Raw genomic sequence first — 23,706 nt, forward strand, 5'->3', positions numbered from 1 at the left:
CCGGTGCCTTCCCCAGCAGCTGTGGCGAGGGCAGGCACAGAAAGGGCTGAAGCTGCAAGAGTGAGAGCAAGGATTGTCTGGCAGTGGCTGGAGATGGCAAAGGAGGGTGGCCAGGCCGAGGATTTGAGCAGAGGATCTGTGGGCAGGCCCAGGGGCTTCCCCCGCTGGGGAGCCCTGGCTGCTGCTGCGTTGCCTTCAGTGCAGGCTCAGGGGTGGCCTGTTTAATATTCCCTTCCAATTCAGATTTCTGAGTCTGGAAGAGCCATGGCTGGGGCATCAATTATTTTATTTTTTTCATTTTGTTAAGTTTTTTTCTCTTTCTTATGTCCACCCCGTAACATTGAGAATATCTGGGAGTAAAAAAGTCACACAGTGTTGTGGCTAGAAGAGAGAATCCTCAATCCAGCTCCTGCAATTCCCTGTTAATGATAAGAATAATTCCATCTCCATTTTAGTCCTGGGAAGTGTTATTTCTGAGATTCCCTGGACCCTCTCAGGGTCAATATACCACAAGCCTTCAGTCAAAATAGGTCTCAAATATTTAAACATTTTCTCCACTATTTGAACTTTTCCGTCAGATACTCAAAGCTGCTTTTTTGCCTTCAAATGAAGCCATTTCACAGAGACTTCCTCTACCTCTTCTCCTTGTCCTCCTGACTGGATCAAGTCATCCACATCCTGCATTAAGCCAGTCCCTGGGGGTGAGGTCAATTCCTTTGATGTTTCCTGCAAGGCTTGCCCCAATCAGGCCGGTGCTTCCGTGCATCCCTGCAGAAGGACCGTCCATGTCTTGAGCATTTTCCCTTCTACCTCTTGTTGCCAGCCCAAGGCAGAATTCTGTTTGCATCCTGTGGAAGTGGGCAGATCCCCAGAAAGCATCTTTTGCATCAAGTTGTGAATGGCAGCAGTGTGAGGAGGGCCCCTGGTTGAGGATGGTGTAAGGATCAGAGAGTGTGGGGTGCCTCGGTTTCATCATCTCATTTCTTCTTCTTGGGTCCTGCAACATTCTGTGGATTCCATTGGATTTCTTGTTTGGCAGGATAGGAGCATTCTAGGGAGCCATCCCTGGCTCCCCAAGCCGTGCCTTGAGCAGGACTCCCAGACAGGCTGTGAGCCCTTCCTTCCCTCCCTTGGAACAGGGGATTGCTTTTCGACACCTCTTGTCCTGGTTGCTTCAGGGAAATTTGGAGAGGCTCCATATCTAATTTTGCCAATTTCCCTGGGGCTGCCCACACTTGTGGGTTCACTTCAGCCTAGGCTCTGCCAGACATTTGACACAGAGGTACAACAGAACCAGCCTCTGTATCACCTTTTGCAATATTAATTTGCATTCTCAATTTAACCATCAAATCCCTTCCCAGTAAATTATAATCACAATTGTGAGCAAATAAAAGCTCCTGCATTTTAAACCCATCCCACACATCTGCTAATAGTGGCTGAATAAAACACACCCACTCATCCTTCCCACTTAGTGCCTTAATTATTAAAATATTCCCTAGCACCTTTATGTGTAAGGTTCTGAGTGGATGGAGAGGCCCCTGTGTCCATCAGGAAAGGTCTCCTCTGGATCCAGAGCCACCCTGGATGTTCCCAAGGGCTGCAGTGTGGTGGGTCCCTGGTGGAATGGGAGCTGTGAGACCGCTAAGAATCCGTGTCCATCAAGGGCTGGACTTGCTGGTGCTGAGAGTGCTCCTGTCTGTGCTTGCAGTGTCCTTGTGCCCTGCAGCTGGAAGGCTGATTCCTTGCCAGGGGCTGTTTGGGTGGGCTGTCCCCTGGCCAGGAGGGCAATGCCTGTGCCAGGTGCTTGTGGCTGAGGGTGTCCCCTGGGTGCTGGGGCCCCCTTGGGCCCTGGGCTTGATCCCTCAGGGGCTGTAGGAAGTGTGCCATGGCCTTTGCCTTCAGCTTGGCCTTTTGCTCATCCCTTGCTGCATTCAGCTGCTGAGCCTTTGCAAGGAGCAAGTGCTGCAGGGGCTTCTTGTGGCCCTGCTGCAGCCCCCCTCAGTGCCTGTGGGTGCTCATCGTGTGGCAGCTGCTGAGCTTTCTGCAAAATCCTTCCTTTCTGCAGGGACCCAGCACAAAATGCTTAAAAGATCATCTGGATCCTTGCAGGTCTAATCTCCATTTCTGAGCTGTTCCTTCCTGGTGCTGGCTGTGCTGAGGCTCCCCTCCCCAGCCCGTATCCCAGAGCCGGTCCCTGTCCTGCCGCAGTGTCCAAAGGCGGCCCCCCCGGCGGGCAGGGCCGGCAGCTCCACGGGGCCGGGCAGCGGCCGGGGCGTCCCGCAGCCTCCTGGGGGCCGGGGGCCACTGCCGGCCCTGCCCGGGGGGTGCTGGGGTCAGGCAGCGCCCGGCGCTGAGCCCCGGCTGCCCCACAGCCCCGGCCCGGCCCCACAGCTCCCCACAGGCCCCCAGCCCGTGCTCCCGGTGCCGCAGCTCTGCGCCCGCTCCTGCCACTCCCAGCTCAGAGAAACCCCCTGAAATCCTGACCTCCTTGTTTTCCTGTCCTGGAAAACTGGGATACAAAGGATCTGAGTCAGCTGGCAAATTCTGAGGATAAGACATCTTATCTGAAACATATCCCAATCCTCAGTATTTTTTATTTCCTCTTCTTTTCCATCTTCCTTTTTCTTACCCCATAGATTCCTCCTGCTGCTTTTTGCCTTAAGCACCTTCCTGCACACTCTCCTTCAGCCAATCCCTTCCCAGCACACCAACTCCATCCATCCCCTGTTGTCTAAATCCTTTCTGGACTTCCCTTATTGCCCCCCTGGGTGTCCATGTCCTTAATTCCCTCCGGGAGAATGTGCAAACGACCTCCACATGCTCCCAAGGGACCCTTCCTGGATATTTTGGGGTCATCATCCCTTTGTCCAGGATGCCCTTCTAACATTCCATTTTGTCCCCTCAGTGGTCCTACCTGGATCCCACCTGTGCCCCCTGGGCCTTGGCGCCCCCCTTGAGGGGAATTTGGGGAGGTGGGAGGGGGGAGCGCCAAGGCCGGGCCCCCCCGCGCTGTGGTGGCGGGAGCGGCTGCAGTGGGGAGCGAGTGCGGGCGGAAGTGGCCGAGAGCCCAGCGCTGCCCCAGGCCGAGCTGGCCCAGCTCCATCCGTGCCCCTGCGGTGGGATGCTGTGGGACTGGGGGGGAAGAGGGAGCCGGCAGTGGGTGCTGGGCCTGGGGGCTGGAGGAGAAGGGAAGGAGAAGCAGGGTTGAGGAACAAAATGTTCAAAGGATGTATGTGGGAGGAGAAGGTGGGATTGTGCAGGAGAAGGGGGAAGAGGAGTGTGAGGAAGAGTAGGGACATGGAGGAGGAGGAGGAGCACAAGCACAAGGTTCCACCCTCCCTGTATGTGCAGTCCCAGGAGTTTTGCCCTGCCCACAGTCAGCAGGTGACTGGGGAGGGTGATCCACAATATTCACTGGGCTGAATCTTGGTGTTTCTGAGCTTTATTGGGCTAAATGTTGGTGCTTTGTTTTTTTGCAGGGGCTGAATCTTTCTATTTTGGAGGGGGTTTTGCCTGGATTTGGTGTTTGGGTAGTTTTTGATCAGTGTTTTGATGTTTGGAGGATGTTTGGGCTGAATCTTGGTGTTTTAGAGATTCTTACAGACACAAGATGCCCAATGACTTCCTGAGATGAACTTGGGCAAGGAGGAACCCCAGCCCAAGGATCTCTCCTCTTGTTTTTTCCCCCAAACCAGGAATTTTCATTCCCAAACTGCGTCCAGATGGAAGAGGAGAAGGAAAAGCCCTGGAGATCCCGCACAATGAAAGGCTGGAAACCCAGTCCAGGGAGCTGCGAGGAGGAAAGATCCCCCCAGTGCCAGGAACACGGCCAGAGATCCAGCCAGAGCTCAGAGCTGGGGGAGAAGCCCCACAAGTGCTTGGAATGTGGGAAGGGCTTCAGGTGGAGCTCTGAGCTGCTCCGGCACCAGGTGATCCACACTGGAGAAAAGCCCTACGAGTGTGGGGAATGCGGGAAGAGCTTCAGCCGGAGCTCCAGCCTGAGGAATCACCAGAGGATCCACACTGGGGAAAAGCCCTATGAGTGTGGGAAATGTGGGAAGGGCTTCAGAGACATCTCTGACCTGATGACACACCAGGTGATCCACACAGGGGAACGGCCCTACACCTGCTTGGAATGTGGGAAGAGCTTTGGGTGGAGCTCTGACCTGAGAAAACACCAGCTCATCCACACTGGGGAGAGGCCCTACGAGTGTCCCGAGTGTGGGAAGAGGTTTCAGCGCAGCTCCAGTGTCCTCGTACATGAGCGGATTCACACAGAGGAGAGGCCCTTCCGCTGCCCCGACTGCGGGAAGGGCTTCAAGTACAACTCCCACCTCACCATCCACCGGCGCATCCACAGTGGGGAGAGGCCCTACGAGTGTCCCCAGTGTGGGAAGAGCTTCTCAGACAGCTCAGCCTTGACCCGACACCAACGGAGGCACCAGTAAGGGAAGCCCTGCGAGTGCCCCGAGTGCGGGAAGAGCTTCGTGCGCTGCTCCAGCTCCATCCCCCATGGGAGGATCGGCGTTGGATGATCCCCAGTGACCCCCGTTGGGCAGAGCCCTGGTGATCCGTGGTCCTGGTGATCCGTGTTGGGAAGACACCTGGCTGGGAGGCTCCACATCTTCCTGGCTCCCTGTGGGCACCTGGATGAAATCAAGGGAATGAAAATCCAACAGGATACAGATAAACAATGGGAATGCCTTGAGGAGAGTGGATTTGTTGACTTTAAATCCTAGAGAACCTTTTTCCGTCACCTCAGGAGCTCTGCGGGCAGAGAAAATGGGGTGACATGGAGCTTGGGAGCCCTGGAGGGGAGCACACACGCTCTGGGGGAGGGAGGACACAATCCCCAGTACCCCCCTCACCTTCTTCCTCAGATAGAAGCTGAGCCCCAGCACCAGGAAGACAAAGCCCAACAAGGAGCCCCTGATGCCCATCAGCATCTTGCTGTGGGCAGTGTTTCACGGCATCCCTGGGGCATCTGCCAGATTTAGAACCCCCAAAACCTCTCACAGACACCCCAAGCCTCTTCAAAGACCCTTCAAGTCTCCCTCAGCCTGCCCAGGACTGTCTGAAACCTCTTTTGGAGTCACTAATTTTAAAAAATGAAGAATTTTAGAAAAATTGGAGATCTTAGCTAGAGATAGGCCTTGCTGGAACTAGTTAGAGTTAATGATTAAGTGAGAAGCAGGATTTGAGATAATGAATCTTGGACTTAGGTAAAAAATTACTTTTCATTGTATGTGTGTTCAGCTGTGCTTATAATGAGAAAAGAGAAACTGATCAACGGGTTCAGGAAGATCACAGACCTTACATCTGGAAACCCATTTAAAAGTCACAAGGGAGAAAATTTGAGTTGTACCAAATGTCATTTGTAATGTCAACCATTGTAAAGGTAGAAAGGTGAGAGTGAGGAAGAGCAGTTTTCCTTCATCTCTTGATGACCTCTCCTCGCCAAAATGACTCCGTCCTCAAATTAGGGAGCCCACCACATAGGCATAATGACATTTTAAAAACATTACCATTCATTTTTATCTGAAGTGGGGAATGGGAAGTGTTAGCATTATAAATATGTATTCATATTTTGGATATTCAAGACTTTTGTGAATAAAAACACACTGGAATCTTTTGTCAACTTGCAGTGAGTATTAAGGGGTGACTCCCACACTCGCCCAGTGCTGTGATTAAACATCCACTTTGTAACTTTAAACTGTTGGAGAGGTTTTTTCTCCATTAACAGATTGATATTGATACTGGCTCAATATTGCTATTTTGGTAAATCACTGCCAGTCTCTTCCCAGCCTCCCCAGGACCCACCAGAGCCCCTCCTGTTCCTCTCAGGATCCCACAGCCCCCTCCCAATTTCCCCCCACTGCCCCTGGACCCCGAAACCCTCTCCCAGTCCCTTCTCAGTCCCACCAGGACTCATCAAGTCCCCTCCCAGTCTCTTCCCAGCACAACCAACCTCATCCCAATCCCTGCTTTCCAATCCCCAATCTCCTTCCATCCCTTCCAGACTCACTCAAATCCCTCCCAGTGACACTCAGCACCCCCAAACTCCCTCCCAGTGTCCACGGGGACCCCCAGAACCCCATCCCACCCTCCCCAACATCCTTCAAAACCCTTCTCAGCTATTCTTGACCTGCAAACCCCTCTTCCAGTTTAAACCAGTCTAGCTCCCAGTTCCTCCCAGCAGGAGCTGCTGGCTCCAGTCCCCGCTGGGGAGCACGGCAGTGGCCAGCACGTGGCCCGAGAGCTGCTGCTGGCCCTGGGAGCAGCTCAGCTGGATGTGGGCAGGGGAGAAATCCATCAGGGAGCAGAGCAGGCGGCCGGGGCCGGGCTGGGAGCTGGAGGGCACCAGCGAGATGGCCACGATGGGGGCACTGGGAGAGAGTGGATATGAGTGGGATGAGCTGAGGGAGAACTGGGAGAGATGGGAGACGAGTGATGTGGTGTTGGGGGGGACCGGGAATGGACTGGGAGGGACTGGGGTGGCACTGAAAGAGATGAGAGTGGATACTGGGACACTGGAAGAGAGTGTGGAGGTTGGGGAGTGAAGTGGGAATGAACTCGGAAGAGACTGGGAACGGGCTAAAAAGGAGTGGGAGTGACTCTGGGGCCTCTGGGCGGGACTGTGGTGGCACTGGGCGGGACTGTGGTGGCACTGGGAGGGACTGGGAATGAAGTGCGCGGCACTGGGAGGCCGAGTCCAGCGCGGGGCTCTCGGCTCTGTGGATCTGCCCGGCAACTGATGAGTCATCAGAGAGACGCGCTCTGATTGGCTGAGGAGCGGCAGATCCACGGAGGGGCGAGATGGACATGGAGGGTCAGTGGGAGAGGCTGGGATGGACTGGGAGAGCCACGGGAGCCACTGGGAGGGACAAGGGGCCCCCGGGATGGGCAGAAGGAAAGCTGAGGACTCTGGGGTGATTCCCAGGGAGGTTTGGAGGGACACGGCCGGGTCCCTCTCTGTGCCCCGCGAGCAGCGGCCCGGACAGAAAAGTTCAGGAGCGGGAGGAGGTGTTTCTCAAGATTGATTTTAATCCTCATTCTCCTGGTCTGATTTGCTCAGTCCTAAGTTCAGTTCATTTCCCCATGTCGGGCTGTTGTGCCCCTGATGGTGATCCCTGAGTGACCTCTCCCTGCCCTTGTCCCGACCCACGAGGACTTGGATTTGGTTCAGTTCAGTGGAATTCATGGTGATCTGGGGGGAGCTGGAGCAAAGCAGCTGGAAAGCACAGTGGGCTTGAGAGGGACTGAACCAGGGCAGGAGTTGGGGCTGCCTCGAGTGAGCTCTCACAGTGAGATCCTTCATGGGGTCTTTCTAAGGGAATTTTGTTGAAGTTTGACATTGATTCTTAAAAAGTAGAGTCACAAGTGGAGCTCCACTTTCAGCTTGAAATGAGGGGATGGAACGTGGGCACTGGGACTTCCGTAACCTCAAGTTGTTTTTTGATACTGGACACTTTAGCTTTGGCAATCTGAAGCCCTTCAGCAGCAATGGCTCTGCCACCCCCTGGTTTCTGGCTCAGACCCAGCTCGGAGCTTGGACAAGGTCTGGGCTTTGTCCTCTTGAGCTTCGGGAGCCTCCCGGGAAGCACCAGCCCTCCCCAGCCCACCCTTGGTAGGACTTTTTCTTTTCTCTCTCCTGACGATTTTATCCCCAAAGCTGCCGTGGGAACGTTGTATCCATGCACATCCTCCAGCGCTGCACTTTCCTCCTGTGAATTCCCTGTGCAGGGAATGTGTCTGTGCTTTTCCCTGCTCTGTTGACTGACAAACAAACCTGAGCCCGTGGGACTGTCAGAGCTCCTTCATGCAATGAAATCAAGTTGTGTTGATCATGGCATGTTCTGGAGGAGCTTTTATTGGTGTGTCTTGTGCTGCTGGAAATGACACAAGAGCCAGGAGGGAACAGAAGCTGCTGCTGCCCGTTGGCTCAGGGCCAGGGAACCAAGTTGTGCTCCCGTGCAGTTGGGCCCTGCTGGAAGCAGAGCCGCCTTTCCCTTGAGCAGCTCAAGCTTGTGACAGCTCCAAACAGGAAACCTCAGCAGAAAACTCTTCCTCCAAACTCAGCTGCTTTCCCTCCTGCAGCTGTTTGGGAAAGAGCCTCAAAGCACAGACTCTGCTGGGAGCCATTGGTGCATTTCCTCCCTCCCGGCAGCAGCAGCAGCTCCTGAGCCCTTCACGGGCTCCTGTCCCTTCCCAAACCCTTCAGCTCCCTTTGAACTCTCAGCAGCCACGAACATATGCATTTCTTTCATATTTAAGCTGCATTTAAACTTCTCTTTTTCTCTCCCCTCTATCCTTTTAATCTCCTCTTTATCTCCTTTAATCCCGTCAGCACCAGTAGGATGGGGATGGAGTCTTGGGGTGGGTGTGGGATGAACTGAGGATCCAGCAGAGAAGGGCAAGGCAGAGGGGAGAGGACTCAGCCAACCCTTCTCCTGCTCTCTCCTCCCCCAGGGTGCAGCTAAAGCAAGTCAGACTGGAAAGGATCCCACAAATGCTGTGTTCTCCTCCCTCTGAGCTTGGCTGGGGATCCTCAGCTTCAGCCTGGTGCAGTGGCTGAGATTCGCTAATTTGACTTTTTTGGCTAATGCACTAAATAATGTGGTGGGTTTAGCGCTGGCTGAAATCTCCAGGGCACTTACTCATTTCTCACTGTGAGATATGGATTAAGAGAAGGGCAAAACAGACTTAAAACTTAGAAGGAATAAAGAAACTTTATTAACTGGAGTACAAGAATAAGAAACCAGAATAAAACTTTCAGAACACCTTTCCTCCCCCTGAATAACTTTTTTTTGTTTTATCTGACATTGTCGAGATAAAACTTGTGATTTTAAAACAATATTAATTATGCAATAGTTTTTATTAGATTTTGTTATGTCATGGAGACTTTTTTACAAGGAACAGGTTTTTTGTGGTTTTTTATTTTTACAAATACAATTTTACAATTTTGCTATTGTGACGTTTTTCTCATTTTTACAGCCCTCTGAGAGGTGTGTCTATGGGTTATGAATTCATGGGATGTTATTTTAAGGATGAGTTGTTTGAAGGCAAATGTTTTCTTCATCTGTTTTTGTGATCATCTCTGGGAACAGAAGTTTTCTTCTTCTCTCCCTGGGGGCAAAGGTTTTTTATTGTTTTTATTTATTTTTCTGTTCAAACTTTTTATGGGATTACAGTTATTTTAACATTTGGTTGGTTTCATTAATGGATGTTTTTGTTTAGATTTACAGTTTGAATATTTTTTTATAGTTTTTTCATTAATTAAAGGAGATATTTTCATACATCATTGTTTATTTCTATGGCTTTACTAAAAGAATATTTTCGTTTTAATTTACATTTTTTCCTTTTTTTTTCTATCAGAGGTTTGACTTTTTTTTTACTGACTTTGATTTTTTTTATGTTGGTTTTTTGCATGTTGTTAGTCTGTCCTTTTCTGTCCCTGGAGAGATGAACAAGGTTTGTAGGTCTCATCTGTGTATTGAAAGGGTTAATATCTTGCCCAGGCCTGTGGCTGGTTACTCGCTCTGTGCTGGGGCAGCTGCCGGAGCTGTTCCTGCTGGATGATTTTCCCGTGGCTGCACTGGGATCTCAGCAGCCAGGCCAGCACTCAGAGGCCGCTTCCGCTCCCCCTGCCCGGCAGCTTCTGCAGAAACTCAGTGGCAGCAGAATTTCAGCCGAGCCGGGGGCTGGCCCGGCCCGGCAGCGCCGCTGGAAGGGGCTGGGCGGGTTCCCCGGGAAGGGCTCGGCCCCCCGGGAACGGGACCCAGAGGGATTCCCGGGAGGGGCCAGCGCTGCAGCAGAGCCCGGCCCGGCCCCGCCAGGGCCCAACAGGGGCCGGATCCCCGTTACCTGCTCAGGGACAGAAGAAAAACAGAAAGAGGTTCCCAGGCTTGGGTTTTTGAAATGTGGTACTCACAGAGGCAGATCTAATTTTGAATGGTAAAAAATGTTGTCAGTTCTCAGAATGAGCCAAATATTCTCACCCTGCAGAATCTCAATAAGAAGAACCTAAAGCACAGTGGATATCCTGCTGCAGTTTGGTGGTTTTTTTCATTCCTACATAGTCTACATAATGTTTGAAATAAGTAGTGTTATAAACGACTTTCAAATTTCCAAACAATCAATCTAATTAATTGATAAAATACTTTAATAAATTGGAAACAAAATAAAAAAAGAATACAATTTAGTAAAAGAATACAATTTAGTAAGAAAGATACAATTTAGTAAATATATTCAGGTATATCTATTTCTATATATATGTGCTGTTGAAGAATGGCTTGCTTCTCGAGGCCATAGCTCCTTGGAAGGCCTGCACAACCCTGACTTTGAGCTAGCATAAGTCCTTGGAAAAATATTGTATCAAAGAAATGAAGAAGACTAAGTGTTAATAAGACAATGAAGAATAAGAATTTAGCATGAGAAATCTGCTAAATGTATCTTAATAAGCTTTACTAAAAGGTATCTTATAGAGCTCGGGTGTTATGAGCTGGACCAATAGAAATGTAGAAATTAATGTGTGAAAAACAGCAATTATTCAATCATAGTAGAATACAGATGGCATGTTAGCTTTTCAAAATACTATAAAAATGTAGCTAAGATTGTAATAAATTTGGAACAAGCTGCTAACTCACACTGGGTCGTCTCTTGATTCCCAAACCCGTCTCCTACATTTTGTCGCCCAAAACAGGGACCCAGGGATTACAAATAAAGCCAGCACGCAGCCTGAGGACCTTGTCAAGAGGCTCAGTATTGCAGAAATGCAGTAAAATAATCCAGTGGATTCTGGAATAAGGAGAGAAGGCGATTCGGCACAAAGCGCCTGGAGAGGTTGAGAGGATCTGACGGCCGTCCTCCGAAGTGCCGGTAGCAGCGCTATCTCGGGAAATGGAGAGAGAAGCGGCATTATCGCTGCTGGCAGAATTTCTCGCTAAGTGAGAGCCTGGTGTAAGCACAAAAAAACTCCAAGAGCTATGTAAATGGGCAAAAGAGAAGGGATTTATGCAGGATTCCATGGAAATCTTTAACCGAACAGAGTGGCAAAAAATTGGAGATGCCTTATGGGATGCCACTATTGATGGCAGTAAGTCTGCTAGAGACCTTGCTACCACTTGGAGAGAAATTATTCATGCGCTAAATCAATACCAAGCTGAAAAACATATGGCATTAGCTGCACAAAAAATGTTAGGAGGGGAAGATATAGAAGTGTCAGCAAAATCAAGTTCTCATTTATTCACTGACCCTAGTCCTGCAAAAGGTATTAAAGTGCCTGTCAAAACAAGTGCAAAAGAAATTGCCAATCAAGAGACAGGACTGACCTCAGTAACTCCGAATGCATCCCCCTTATCTCCTGTGAACAAACAACACAACACAGAAACAGGAGGCAAAGACTGTACAATTTCCCAATTCCGTACAACTAGTGCAAAAAACTCTGGGGATGAAAGCTCAGCTGATGAAGCTGACGGAACACCCTCTGATATTACAGTTCCAAAACATAAGAGGCCATCAGATAAACTTGTAAAAAAAGTAATCAAGAAAATGAGCAATCTAAATCCTCATGGAAGGCAGCCAGTAGGTGACATGATAATTACCACTTCAGGGGGAATGCAGATACGACCACTCGAATCTCACAGTCGCTGGTCTGCAGTAATCAGGGATGCTATTTTAGAAGGACAATGCGAAGCTGCAGCTGCCTGTTCTTCACATGCCTATCCAGTACAGCAAGGAACTCTTGCTAATGGCCAGCCTGGAGCACAATATACACCTTTTGAATGGAAATTAATGCAGCAATTACGAAATACAGTTACTCAATATGGACTACATTCAGAGCCCTCTAAGCAAATGATTAATTATATTTTTGCATCTAATGTTTTGTCACCTGACGATTGTATGGCCATAGCAAAACTATTACTCACTCCCTCACGGTATGTATTGTGGGAGCGAGAATGGGAATCTGGCTGTAAGAGAATTATAAATACACCACAACAGCCAGTTGATCCTCTTCATGGTGCCACTATCGATATGTTAATGGGCAAAGGTATCTATGCATCAGCGGCACAGCAATTACAATTTCCAGCAGATTTGCATAATGCATCTGCTGAGGAAGCAAAGCAAGCCCTGTGGAGGATTCCAGCTGATAAAAGAGCACCAAGCTACACCACTATCAAACAGGGAATGAATGAGTCTTTTGACTCTTTTATTAAGACTTATCATTTCACTCGATCAGGCAACAGACCTAACTCCTGAAGTACGAGAACAATTAACAAGGACTTTTGCATTTGAGAATGCAAATCCAAAAGCTAAAATGATACTAGCTACTCTCCCAGGCACAGCTGACTTGGGAACAATGTTAGAACGTATGGCCAATGCAGTGTATCAACAGCAAGCTGCTTTTATGTCAGAGGCTGTAGCTAGTGCTGTGAAAACACAAAATTAAACAATGTTAAATGTAATAATCACCCAAAACCAAGCTTTTGCTGCGGCTTTAAAACCTCTTGTAAAAGGAGGACGCTCCTGACCGACAAATGTTTGCTTTCGGTGTGGAAAAACTGGGCATTTACAAAAGCAATGTGTAGGCAATGTAAGGTGTAATAATTGCCAATCTAATACTCATGCTACCATGAGTATTAGATTGATGCCTACCATGACTGCGAAAGGCAGTCGCGTGCGGATAACAGCAACTGCCCCCGAGACCCAGAGTTATGCCCTGCAACCGCAGGAAGCCTGGGAATCGACTTGGAAACAGCAGTAGGAGTTACCCTTATAGACAATCAGCCGCAAAAGATACCTACAACTTTCAAAGGTCCAATTCATTCCTCTAAACACGATGTAGGAGCATTATTGCTAGAACGTTCATCGGCAGGCTTAAAAGGTATCTTGGTGATACCAGGACTCATTGATGCAGATTACACGGGAGTTATTCAAATTGTTGCATATACACTGCATCCGCCTTTGTTTATACCTCAAGGCAGTAAAATTGCACAATTAATTCCCTTTCAAAATCTTGTATCTGCAATGATGAAAGGATCCAAACCTATGCAGCCCATGAGAAGAGATGCTAGCTTTGGTTCAACAGGACCAGTTACATACCTAACACTACGAATGCATGATCGTCCTGTTCAAAAAACAACATCATAAATGGAAAAGAACAGATAAATATACAAGCACTGTTAGATACAGGTGCAGATATTACCATCATTTCTAGTAAAATTTGGCCACCCTGTTGGCCATTGCAAACAACCACAACTGCTGCGGATGGAGTTGGAGGAGTGTCTGCAGCTGCTTCAGTCACACCTAATCCTCTAACATTTGTGCTTGAAGAAAGGCCTGTGCAGTTGCAACAGTAATACCTTTGCCAGAAGGAACATTTGCCCTCATTGGTCGAGAATGTTTAACTCAATGGGGAGTGGTACTAACTACCCCAGATTCGGTTTTCTCACCGCGGTCCCTGCAGTGCAGCCAGCCCCATGACAACTGACCTGGAAAAGTAATGATCCTGTGTGGGTGGAGCAGTGGCCGCTAAGTGAGGAACGGCTGCAAAAAGCACATGAATTGGTTAATGCAAAACATATTAAACCATCAGTAAGTCCATGGAGTACACCTATTTTTGTTATACCCAAGAAATCAGGAAAATGGAGACTTTTGCATGATTTACGAAAAGTTAATGAACAAATTCAGCCCATGGGAGCTTTACAACCAGGATTACCTTCACCTGCAATGTTACCACAAAAGTGGCCACTGTTAATTGTTGGTTTAAAAGACTGTTTTTTCACTATTCCACTACATCCAGATGATACAAAACGGTTTGCATTCACATTACCTGCAATTAATAAAGAGAAACCTAGTGAGAGATATGAATGGATTGTACTGCCTCAAGGAATGCGCAGTAGTCCCACCATGTGTCAGTTGTTTGTGTCCACAGCTTTGCAGCCAATACATGAACAATGGCCACAAGCTATCATCTATCATTATATGGATGATATTCTCATTGCACAGGAACACCCTTTTACAGATGAACAATTAAAGGTGCTCACACAAGTATTGTCTAATGCTGGATTACAAATTGTTCCTGAGAAAACCTAAAAAACTGCCCCATGGAAATACTTAGGCTGGCAAATTAAAGCAACACTGAATTACAAAATACAAAATCTTACAGATGTACAAACTTTAATGGGTGATTTACAATGGGTCCACACTGTTGTTGGAATTACTAATGAAGATCTTGCCCCCTTGTGACCTTTATTAAAAGGAACTAACCCTGCTGCTCCAATTGTTCTCACAGAAACACAGCAACAATGTATTTAATATCTTGCTTCTTTACTTGTTACCAGATGGCCATCACAGCATGTAATAAATTTACCTCTTCGTTTGCTTGTTATTTCACAGCCTTCTTCAGTGTGTGCCGTCATTGCTCAATGGCAAAAGAAAAACAGGGGAGAGTATCTGGTTTACATAATTGAGTGGGTCTTTGTATCAATGCAACCTAAGCATAGCTTACAGACCCGGATGGAACAAGTGGGAGAGACAATTAAAAAAGGTTGTGATCATACAATTGCTTTTTCAGGAAATGGACCAGTGAGTATTCATAACCCAATGACTGCTGCTGATCTTGAACGGACAATGCATCACTCTTATCCTCTTCAGCTTGCATTATTGGCATACAATGGGCAAGTAAGTAATGAAATTCCAAAAAGTAAAGTTATTCAAATATTGAAAGATCATAATTGGATTCAATTGCCTAAACATTCATTAATTCCTTTAAAAGAGGGACATACAGTTTTTACAGATGCTGGTAAAACAACCAGACGAGCAGCAATTGTCTGGCAGCAACAGGGATCTTGGACTTACCATATTTTGCACGCTGAGCAGGGAGACTCATTACAGATGCTTGAACTAGCAGCAGTTTGTTGGGCTATGTGTCGGTGGATAAAATGTCCCCTTCATGTGGTTACAGATTCATTGTATGTTGCAGGTATTTTGAAAAGGATTGAGGATGCTTTTATTAAGGAAACTCAAAATAAACGGTTAATGCAGTTGTTTCAACAAATACAACAAGCTACATGATTAAGATCAGCACCATATTGTCTAATACATATTAGAAGTCATAAATTTCAAGAAGGCCTTGGTCTTGGCAATCATATTGCAGATCAATTAGTTGGGTGCAGAGGAGAGTTCCTCTCAATCAGCTTGAGTTTGCTCGTATGGCTCATGAAGTTTCATCAAAATGCAAAGGGCCTACAAAGACAGTTCTCATTATCAATTTCAGAAGCACAAGGAATTGTACAAGCATGTCCACAATGTAGTCATCATGGTCCTGGGTTAGGGATAGGAGTCAACACTAGAGGGTTAAAAGCCCTAGAGATATGGCAGATGGATGTTACCCATGTTTCTGAATTTGGCAGATTAAAAGATGTACATGTTACTGTAGATACCTATTCAAAATTTGTATGGGCTACAGCCCAGACAGGAGAAAAGAGTTTGCATGTAAAGAAACATTTAACCCAATGTTTTGCTATTATGGGGGTCCCAGAGTGAATTAAGACTGATAATGGCCCTGCATATGCCAGTGACAATATTAGAAAATTCATGCAGCAATGGGGAGTTGAGCATATTGAAGGGATTCCAAACTCTCCTACAGGACAAGCAATAGTGGAACGAACTAACAGAACCTTAAAGAAATATCTTAACAAATTCAAAGATATCTCTGACCCAAAAGAAAAATTAGATGAAGTTCTTTTTGTAATTAACCATTTGTGTGTTTTTGCAGATTGTCAAGACCCTCCAGCTGTCATACACAATGAATGTGTAAAATCAAGTGTTGTAACTAATGAAGTATTTGTTCCTTACAGAGAGCCTAAAACAGGACATTGGATAGGACCAGCTAAAGTCCTATTTAATGGCCGAGGCTACGTGTGTGTTGATACCCCTACAGGACTGTTATGGGTGCCGAGTAAATGGACACGAGCCGTGATCAACCACATCAACAGTGGGATATCACAGCCAGACTGCAAGGAAGTAGATGGTGGCGAGAAAGTAAACAGTGGCAACTTGCCCTTGAGCCATTAGTGAGAGAAGTCAATTATCTATTAGGTGTACAAGTTGATTATAGAACTCCCTATATAGAAAGCGTTTATTTTTCTGTTTATCTACAATGGGTTAAAGAAAAATTAGAAGGTATAAGGTGTTGGTATTGTAAAACCACAGAAAAATTGTGGATAAGAATTGTGTGTGAAGGTTGTAAAAGAGATTTGTGGGGATATCAGAGATCAGAACCTCACAGAGGCTGTCTTAGGTGTTATAGAGAAATTCACCATTTAACTCCGCTTGCTGCATTGACAAAATACTTAAATTGTTCTTTAACACAGGCAGAAGCCGTATCATTATGGGAAAATGTGGGTGCATTAGAAAGAGCCAATCTAATATTTAGAATTCAGAAAATAGCAACTTTTACAAAACTTGCTCAGAAAACAAATATAATTACAGCACAGTGCAAAAAATGGACTATTTCACGTAGACAGTGAGAAAGAGTTCAAAATGGCAACTGGCATTTTCATTCTCGTAATTTTACCTTTAATAACAGGCATGTTAACTAGAGAGACCATAGATCCATGGGAAAATGTATGGGTTTCACTTGCTCGTAGTTTAAATACTACGACCTTCTGTGCTAGTCTGTCGACACCTCAGTCTCCTTTCATTATTTGTCTGATTGGTGTTCCAGTCAATGAATCAAGGTGGACTTTGACAGACAAGGCAATGAAAGAGACTCAGGACATTTTTAAGACAAGGTGTCTAGGGAATGGATATAAGAATTTTTCACAATGTATGGAGAATTATGATGTTTGGAATGATCATCTTCCAGAAGGCCCTGAGCCACAAGAAATTGATCTAGCAGATTCATTAGATGCTGCTTATTGTATTTATCTAAATGCTAGCAACAAATTGTGTGCAAAAGGTACTGATCAAAGATGTGAACAATCCAATATCATCACATTGACAAGTCCAACTGGCAATTTTTTGCAGTGGTGTGCTAAAATGGTGAGGAATGCATCAAACCCTGTATTTGGGACTCAATCCCCTCATAGACTACCAACAGGTTATTTTCTAATTTGTGGTAACAGAGCATGGGCAGGTATCCCATCACAACCTGTTGGAGGTCTTTGCACAATTGGACAACTCAGCGTGGCGCTTCCACACCATCATCCTAATAGCACACATCGTGTCAGATGGAAAAGAGATCTTTGTCAAATTTTGAGTTCTGACTGTGATGATAATTCGGATTTATGGAACAGATGGCAAGTGGTTTTTGTTTCTACCTTTTGCCAGGTGCTGCTGCTGCTAGAGCTCATCGCAATTTAAAGAAACTTAGTTGTTGGGTTGTAAAACAAGCAAATGGTACTAGCAGAGTACTTTCTGAATTAGCAATTGATATGTCCCAAGTTCAGCATGCAGTACTGCAAAATCGAGCAGGCACTGATTTTTTGTTGTTAGCACATGGTCATGGATGTGAAGACTTTGATGGTATGTGTTGTATGGACTTACAAGATCATTCAGAATCCATCCACAAGGAAATTCAAGAACTCGTGCAACATACACAGAAGATCAAAGAAGATGTGGGATTCTTTGGGATTGATGAACTGGCTGATTGGCTTGGACTGACAGGATGGGTTAAGAGTTTATGTAAAACAGGATTATTAATTATCTGTGTTATGATCATTGGATTGTTATGTGTTAGTTGTGCAATATCCTTTGCAATTTTGTTGGATATTGCAATGTCCTTTGCAATATCCAACAAAATCAAGCGTTTGTTTGTTAAGGTAACCAAAGTCATGGTTGTGCAGACGGAAAACGGGGGAATTGTTGAAGAATGGCTCGCTTCTTGAGGCCATAGCTCCTTGGAAGGCCTGCACAACCCTGACTTTGAGCTAGCATAAGTCCTTGGCAAAATATTGTATCAAAGAAATGAAGAAGACTAAGTGTTAATAAGACAATGAAGAATAAGAATTTAGGATGAGAAATCTGCTAAATGTATCTTAATAAGTTTTACTAAAAAGTATCTTATAGAGCTTGGGTGTTACGAGCTGGTCCAATAGAAATGTAGAAATTAATGCGTGAAAAATAGCAATTATCCAATCATAGTAGAATACAGATCACATGTTAGCTTTTCAAAATACTATAAAAATGTAGCTAAGATTGTAATAAATTTGGAACAAGCAACTAACTCACATTGGGTCGTCTCTTGATTCCCGAACCTGTCTCTTACAATGTGCATACAATTGGGCAGTGGTTACAGATGGTTAAGGCATAAGCAAAACCGACTGGGGTACAGGGGGTGCTTCTCACCTCACCTCACGTACAAAATAAAGCACTTCAAGCTAAACTTATATACTGTATGCTTATAAATATTCATTAATGTTTCCCATAAGTTTCCTCCTATTTCTAATTTTGCTGACTTTACGTCACCTTTCTTCAATGGCGCATGCTTCACTTGTTGTTAGGGGGTCTTCAGTCTTCTTTTGGTGGTCTTTTGGCGAAGGCTTCTCCTCTTCCTCATTGTCCTTTGGATAACCTTACAGGTTTGCATGTGTTGCATTCCTAAGCATTGTGTTATGTTAGTCTACTAATTAGCCTTATATTTACTAATCTTTAGGCCCAATGCCTAGATTCATCCTAATTTTGGTCCATCTCAAGGCCATTTGGGTCTTGAGACACCATTTATTTTCTAAACTACATCCTGTACCTTAATATTGACATGTAACATCAGCAAAGGAGTACATCTGCTTTATAACACTGATTCTTGATAGTTTCGAATGATAACTTTAATAACAGTTACAATTTAAGTAGCACGAATCAATTCTATTTATTAGACTGGGAATGGGGAACCCCTGCACTTTCATTTCTGGGCGAACCCCTCTTCTTCAGCACAGAGACCCCCTTGAACGTTCATTTCAGGACACCAGGACCCCCTGGTACCCCCTTCCCAGCCCCAAAAACCCCTGCACCCCCTTATCTGGAACCTGGAATCCCCTGAACCCCCATTCTCGGGAATGGAAACCTCCCAGAACCCCCATTCCTGGGCACGGGGACCCCACTGAACCTCCATTTTCAGGCACTGGGACCCCTTGAACCCCAGAACAGAGGAAGGGACCCCCCTGAACTCCCATTCCGCTGCAGCAGGACCCCCGTGCACCCCTGTATCCAGGACTGGAACCCTCCCAAACCCTCCATCCTCACACCCTGGGACCCCCCTGCAGCCCAGCCAGGGACCTGCCAATATGAGAATGGATCCCCCAAAACCACAGCTCTTCTTTTTAAACAGAAAAGGGGAGATGTTGTGGTGTGTTTTTGTTTAATTTAAAGTTTGAAGCTGTTTGTATAATTGGTTTGTTCTGTTACCCCCCCTGCTTTGTTGGTTTAACCCAAAGTTATCTCCTCCCCTGCCCTGCCCATCATTGTATCCCAACCCCTTTTTCCAGCACCTTCCCTATCAATCTTGTCCACTCTGCCCCTTGTTCCCAAATGTTCCCTGTCAATCCTGCCTTATGCCAACCCCCTGCTTGGACGTCCCCTTTGGAAATCCCCTAATCCACAGCACCCCATTGGTCCATGTGTCCTATTCCCCTCCCCAGGATATCCCTCACTGGTTGAAGCTTTGTATCCACCCCTGGACCCTCCCCATATATAAATTGCTGTACGCTTGTATTCTGTGTCTTTTGTCCCTGGACCCTTGGGTGGTTAAAACTTTCCCTCAAACCCAATATAAAATACCTTCCCCCCATTCTTGCCTCCACACTGTGTCTGACAGCTGTTAATTGCTGTAGAGCATTGCTCTAAGCCACACCTCGAGTCATCCTGCTCCCGAGGTGTGTCCCACTCCCGGCGTGGAGTGGATGAAGAGTTAACCGGGTCGGGCACTGTGTCACACCCAGCTGATCCCAGTGTGTCCCCACTCTCTCCCAGTGCCCTCCAGCATGTCCATCTCGCTGGTGCCCTTGAGCTGGAGCCAGCAGCTCCTGGTGCTGCTGGAAACCGCCCCCGGCAATGCGGGCTCAGCTCCAGCTGCCAGGTGGAGCACGTCAGCCTGGAGCACCCCCTGAGCCGGCACTGGGGCACGGCCCGGCCCCCACAGCGCCGGGGGCAGCGGGGGAGGCACTGGAGGGGCTGGGAGGAGGATTGGGGTGTGCTGGGAGTATGGATGTTAACTATGAGCAAAAGTAGGGAGCACAGTGCCTGTGGAATAGCAGGCCGCATAACTTTCTCAGTCTCGCCTGAGAAAGTGGCCTGGGAAATCATAAGGAGGAATTAAAACAATCCTCAGAGACAGAGAACAGCCCTGCAGGTGCTGTTTGTCAGTTTCTTGTTTTCTTGCAAGAGAAGGTGGAGGGGTGGTGTACCCCACTGACCAATGATGGTGATGTGTTAGTTCACTGACCAGTAAGAGTTTTACTTTTCTATACTTTCACGTATCGGTCTATAAAAGAAGATCTTAGGTAATAAACCTTAAGAGCTCTCCTGTTCAACTCACAAGAGAGTCTGTGTTGTTCTTCTTGCTGTTCCCAATAGAGCGACACTGGGAGTAACTGGGAGGGAGTTTGAGATAGACTGGTTTAAACTGGGGAAGGGATTGAGGTGCTTCGAATGGCTAAGAAGGGGATTAAAGGTTGTTGGGGAGGGTGGGATGGGGTTCTGGGGGTCCTGGTGGAAACTGGGAAGGAGTTTGGGCGTGCTGGGTGTCACTGGGAGGGATTTGAGTGAGACTGGAGGGGCTGGAAGGAGATTGGGGATGGGAAAGCAGGGGTTGGGATGTGGTTCATTGTGCTGGGAAGAGACTGAGAGGGTTCCTGATGAGTCCTGGTGGGGCTGGAAGGGACTGGGAGAGGGTTTGGGGGTCTTGGGTGGGCTTGGAGAAACTGGGAGAGTGCTTGGAAGGGCTTGGGGTGTCCGTGTGAGGTTTTAGGGGGGATCCTGACCCCTGCAGACCCCCCAGAGATGCCACCGGACGCCGCCCACAGCAAGATGCTGATGGGGATCGGGGGCTCAGTTTCTACCTGTGCAAGAAGGTGAGGGGGGTCCTGGGGGTCATATCCTCCCTCTCCTGGAATGTGTGTGCTCCCCCAGGCCCCCCAGCCTGATGTCACCCCCTTTTTTCTGCCCACAGAGCTCCTGAGCCTCTGGTGGTCGCAGCCCCTCCCCGTGGCCTTGCACCTGGCCAGGAGCCCCCGCTCCATCCCTGCAGTGATTCTGGAGGGGTCGTGTGTCCCCCCAGCTCTGCTGTCACTCTGTCCCCGCCCGGCTGCTCCCAGTGTTCCCAGTAAAGCTTCCCAGTTCACCCCTGTCCCGTTTATGGGGGGCAGTGGGGAGGGACTCAGGGAGACCCTGTGGGGGGGCTGTGGCAGGGACAGACCCTGCCCCGTGATGGATCAGGACCCCCGTGTGTCCCCCCCATGTGACATCCTGTTCTCGGGACTCCTTGGGAGACACCAAACTCCAGCATGGCACCCAGCAAACCCTAAAAAGCACTGGGACCCCTGAAGCCACCAGGGAAATTTGGGGAGGGGGCCCATGGGTGGTGCCCAAACCATGCCAAGAGCCCAGCGCTGCCCCAGCCCAATCTGCCCTGGTTCCATCCCGGCTGCTCCCGTGGGATGCGAAGGAATTGGAAAAATGGGGATCCAAGGCTGGGCGCTGGGCTCAGGGGAGCAGAAGAGATGGAGGAGGAGGAGGAGGAGGGCAGAGGAAGTAGCGGGAGAAGGGTCAGAGAGGAGAAGGAGGCAGGATGAAGAAGAAGGAGGAGCGAGACTCATCCAAACCCAATATGGAGCTCCCATGCGCCCCTTGTCCTCTGCACTTCCACCCCTGCCTCACTGCCACTCAATCCACCACCCCACCCCTCTGCTTGGTTTTGGGTGTTCCAGGTCCCCCCTGCTCAATCTGGGGCTCCCATCCCCCCTTTCACTCAATTCTGGCAGCTTCTGGCAGCCTTTTCCTGGGCAGAATCCCAGAGTTTGGGAATTTTTGAGGTGCAGTTCTGGAGGAGCGCCGCAGCAGTGTCGATGGCAGGGGTTCCGTGACTACCCTGAAGAAGCCATCCTGAAAAGGACTGTCCAGGGGAACAGGCACGTCCTCTGCCCAACGAGTGATCTCAGCTCAGCGGCAGCGTGCAGGCGATGTGGAGAGAGAGACTAGAGAGCTGTATGGCATTCCATGGAGAACCAGCCTTTATTGTAGCAGGGCCCTCAGTGAAGGGAGCCAGTGACAGCAGCTGCCTGAACTGGGGAAAAACCAGGGTATTTATAGAGGAGAGGGGCGGGGGAAACTGGGATACATGTATCGGGGTGGATTGATAGGGAGGAAAACCAATGGGGTATAACAAATTAACATGTTCAACTCAAAGGCCTCTGGGAGTGACACTTTTTCTATTCATGGGAGCAAAGTGTCTCACCTAGGGAGAAGCTCTGCAGGGGAGAGCCAAAATCTCTGAGCTGGCCGGTTCTTTGGGCCCCACAGAGGAAGACAGTGCTGTCTGCTGTGGCCTCTCAGCTGCCCCACACACCCTGGGGGTGCTGGGATTTCCCTCCTGGGCACAAGGACCTTCATTCCCTTCCAGGAGCCCAATGCCCGGCTGGGGCTCCAGGCCAGGGGGTCCTTGAGCAGCTGCCCCAGAACCTCCGCCAGGGGCTCCCAGCGCAGCCGCAGCCGCTCGGCCTGGGCTCCCCAAAGCCCTCAGCAAGCCCCAAGTCCCTGCCAGGAACCCTCAACTCCCTCAAACCCAGCATCCCCCACAGCCCCTGCAAGTTCCCCCCATGGCAGCGGCCACAGCCATGTCCCCACATGTCACTGGCCATGGCCCACCATGTCCTCACCCATGGCTGTGTCCCCACCATGTTTCCATCCCTGGCATTGTCCCCCACGTCTCCATCTGTGCCCGTGTCCCCCCATGTCCTCATGAAAGGCCACATCCATGTCCATGTGTCACCATGTCACTCTCCATGTCCCACAATGTTCTCACCCGTGTCTTGATTCAATGTCTTTATTTCTACCACAAAATTAGATATTTTAAAGGAAAGAAATGATAAGCAAATCAAGGCCAAAACAAAAGGATTTCTTTCTGCTGGCTGAGCATCCCTGTGATTGAGTGGGAGGAAAGAAGATTTTTTGGAGGCGTTTCCACCCCACTGTCTCCAAAACCTTGATCTTTGCCCCACTTCATCACCATTTGGCTGTGGAAGACACCCTTGGGCAATAGGAAATCAAAATTGTGCAATCAGTGAGTCCACCCTTACTGCTGGTTGGTGTTGGGTCAAGTTAGATGTGGTGGAGAAGCTCTTCCCAAACTGGGGACACTCGTAGGGCCTCTCCCCAGTGTGGATGCGTTGGTGGACGGTGAGGGTGGAGTTGTCTTTGAAGCCCTTCCTGCAGTCAGCAGCACAAGGGCCTCTCCTCCGTGTGTGTTTTTTGATGCCTCAGGAGATTTGACCTGGTCCGAAATCCTTTCCCACACTCAGGACACTCGTAGGGCCGTTCCTCACTGTGGCTCTTCTGGTGGCTGATCAGGCTGGATTTCTGGCAGAAGCTCTTGCCACACCTGAAGCACTTGTAGGGCTGTTCCCCAGAGTGGAGCTTCTGGTGCTGGACCAGGACAGAGCTCAGGCTGAAGCTCTTCCCACATTCCCCACACTCGTAGGGCCGTTCCCCTGT

The 23,706-nt window shown here is 48.3% G+C and overlaps 1 protein-coding gene across 1 annotated transcript in view; it reads left to right on the top strand.

Moving 5' to 3' along the window:
- The window catches only part of LOC131588455 (zinc finger protein 729-like), a gene marked incomplete at its 5' end in the record, with an annotated part of 206,536 nt that overhangs the window by 53,565 nt on the left and 129,265 nt on the right, over window positions 1-23,706 (top strand). The window contains 2 exon segments of the mRNA XM_058857328.1: window positions 3,919-4,444; window positions 6,542-6,548. Of these exon segments, the coding sequence (XP_058713311.1) occupies window positions 3,919-4,444; window positions 6,542-6,548 (533 nt within the window).

This window comes from Poecile atricapillus, chromosome 26, assembly GCF_030490865.1.
Source record: "Poecile atricapillus isolate bPoeAtr1 chromosome 26, bPoeAtr1.hap1, whole genome shotgun sequence".
In the NCBI taxonomy this organism is placed as follows: Eukaryota; Metazoa; Chordata; class Aves; order Passeriformes; family Paridae; genus Poecile; species Poecile atricapillus.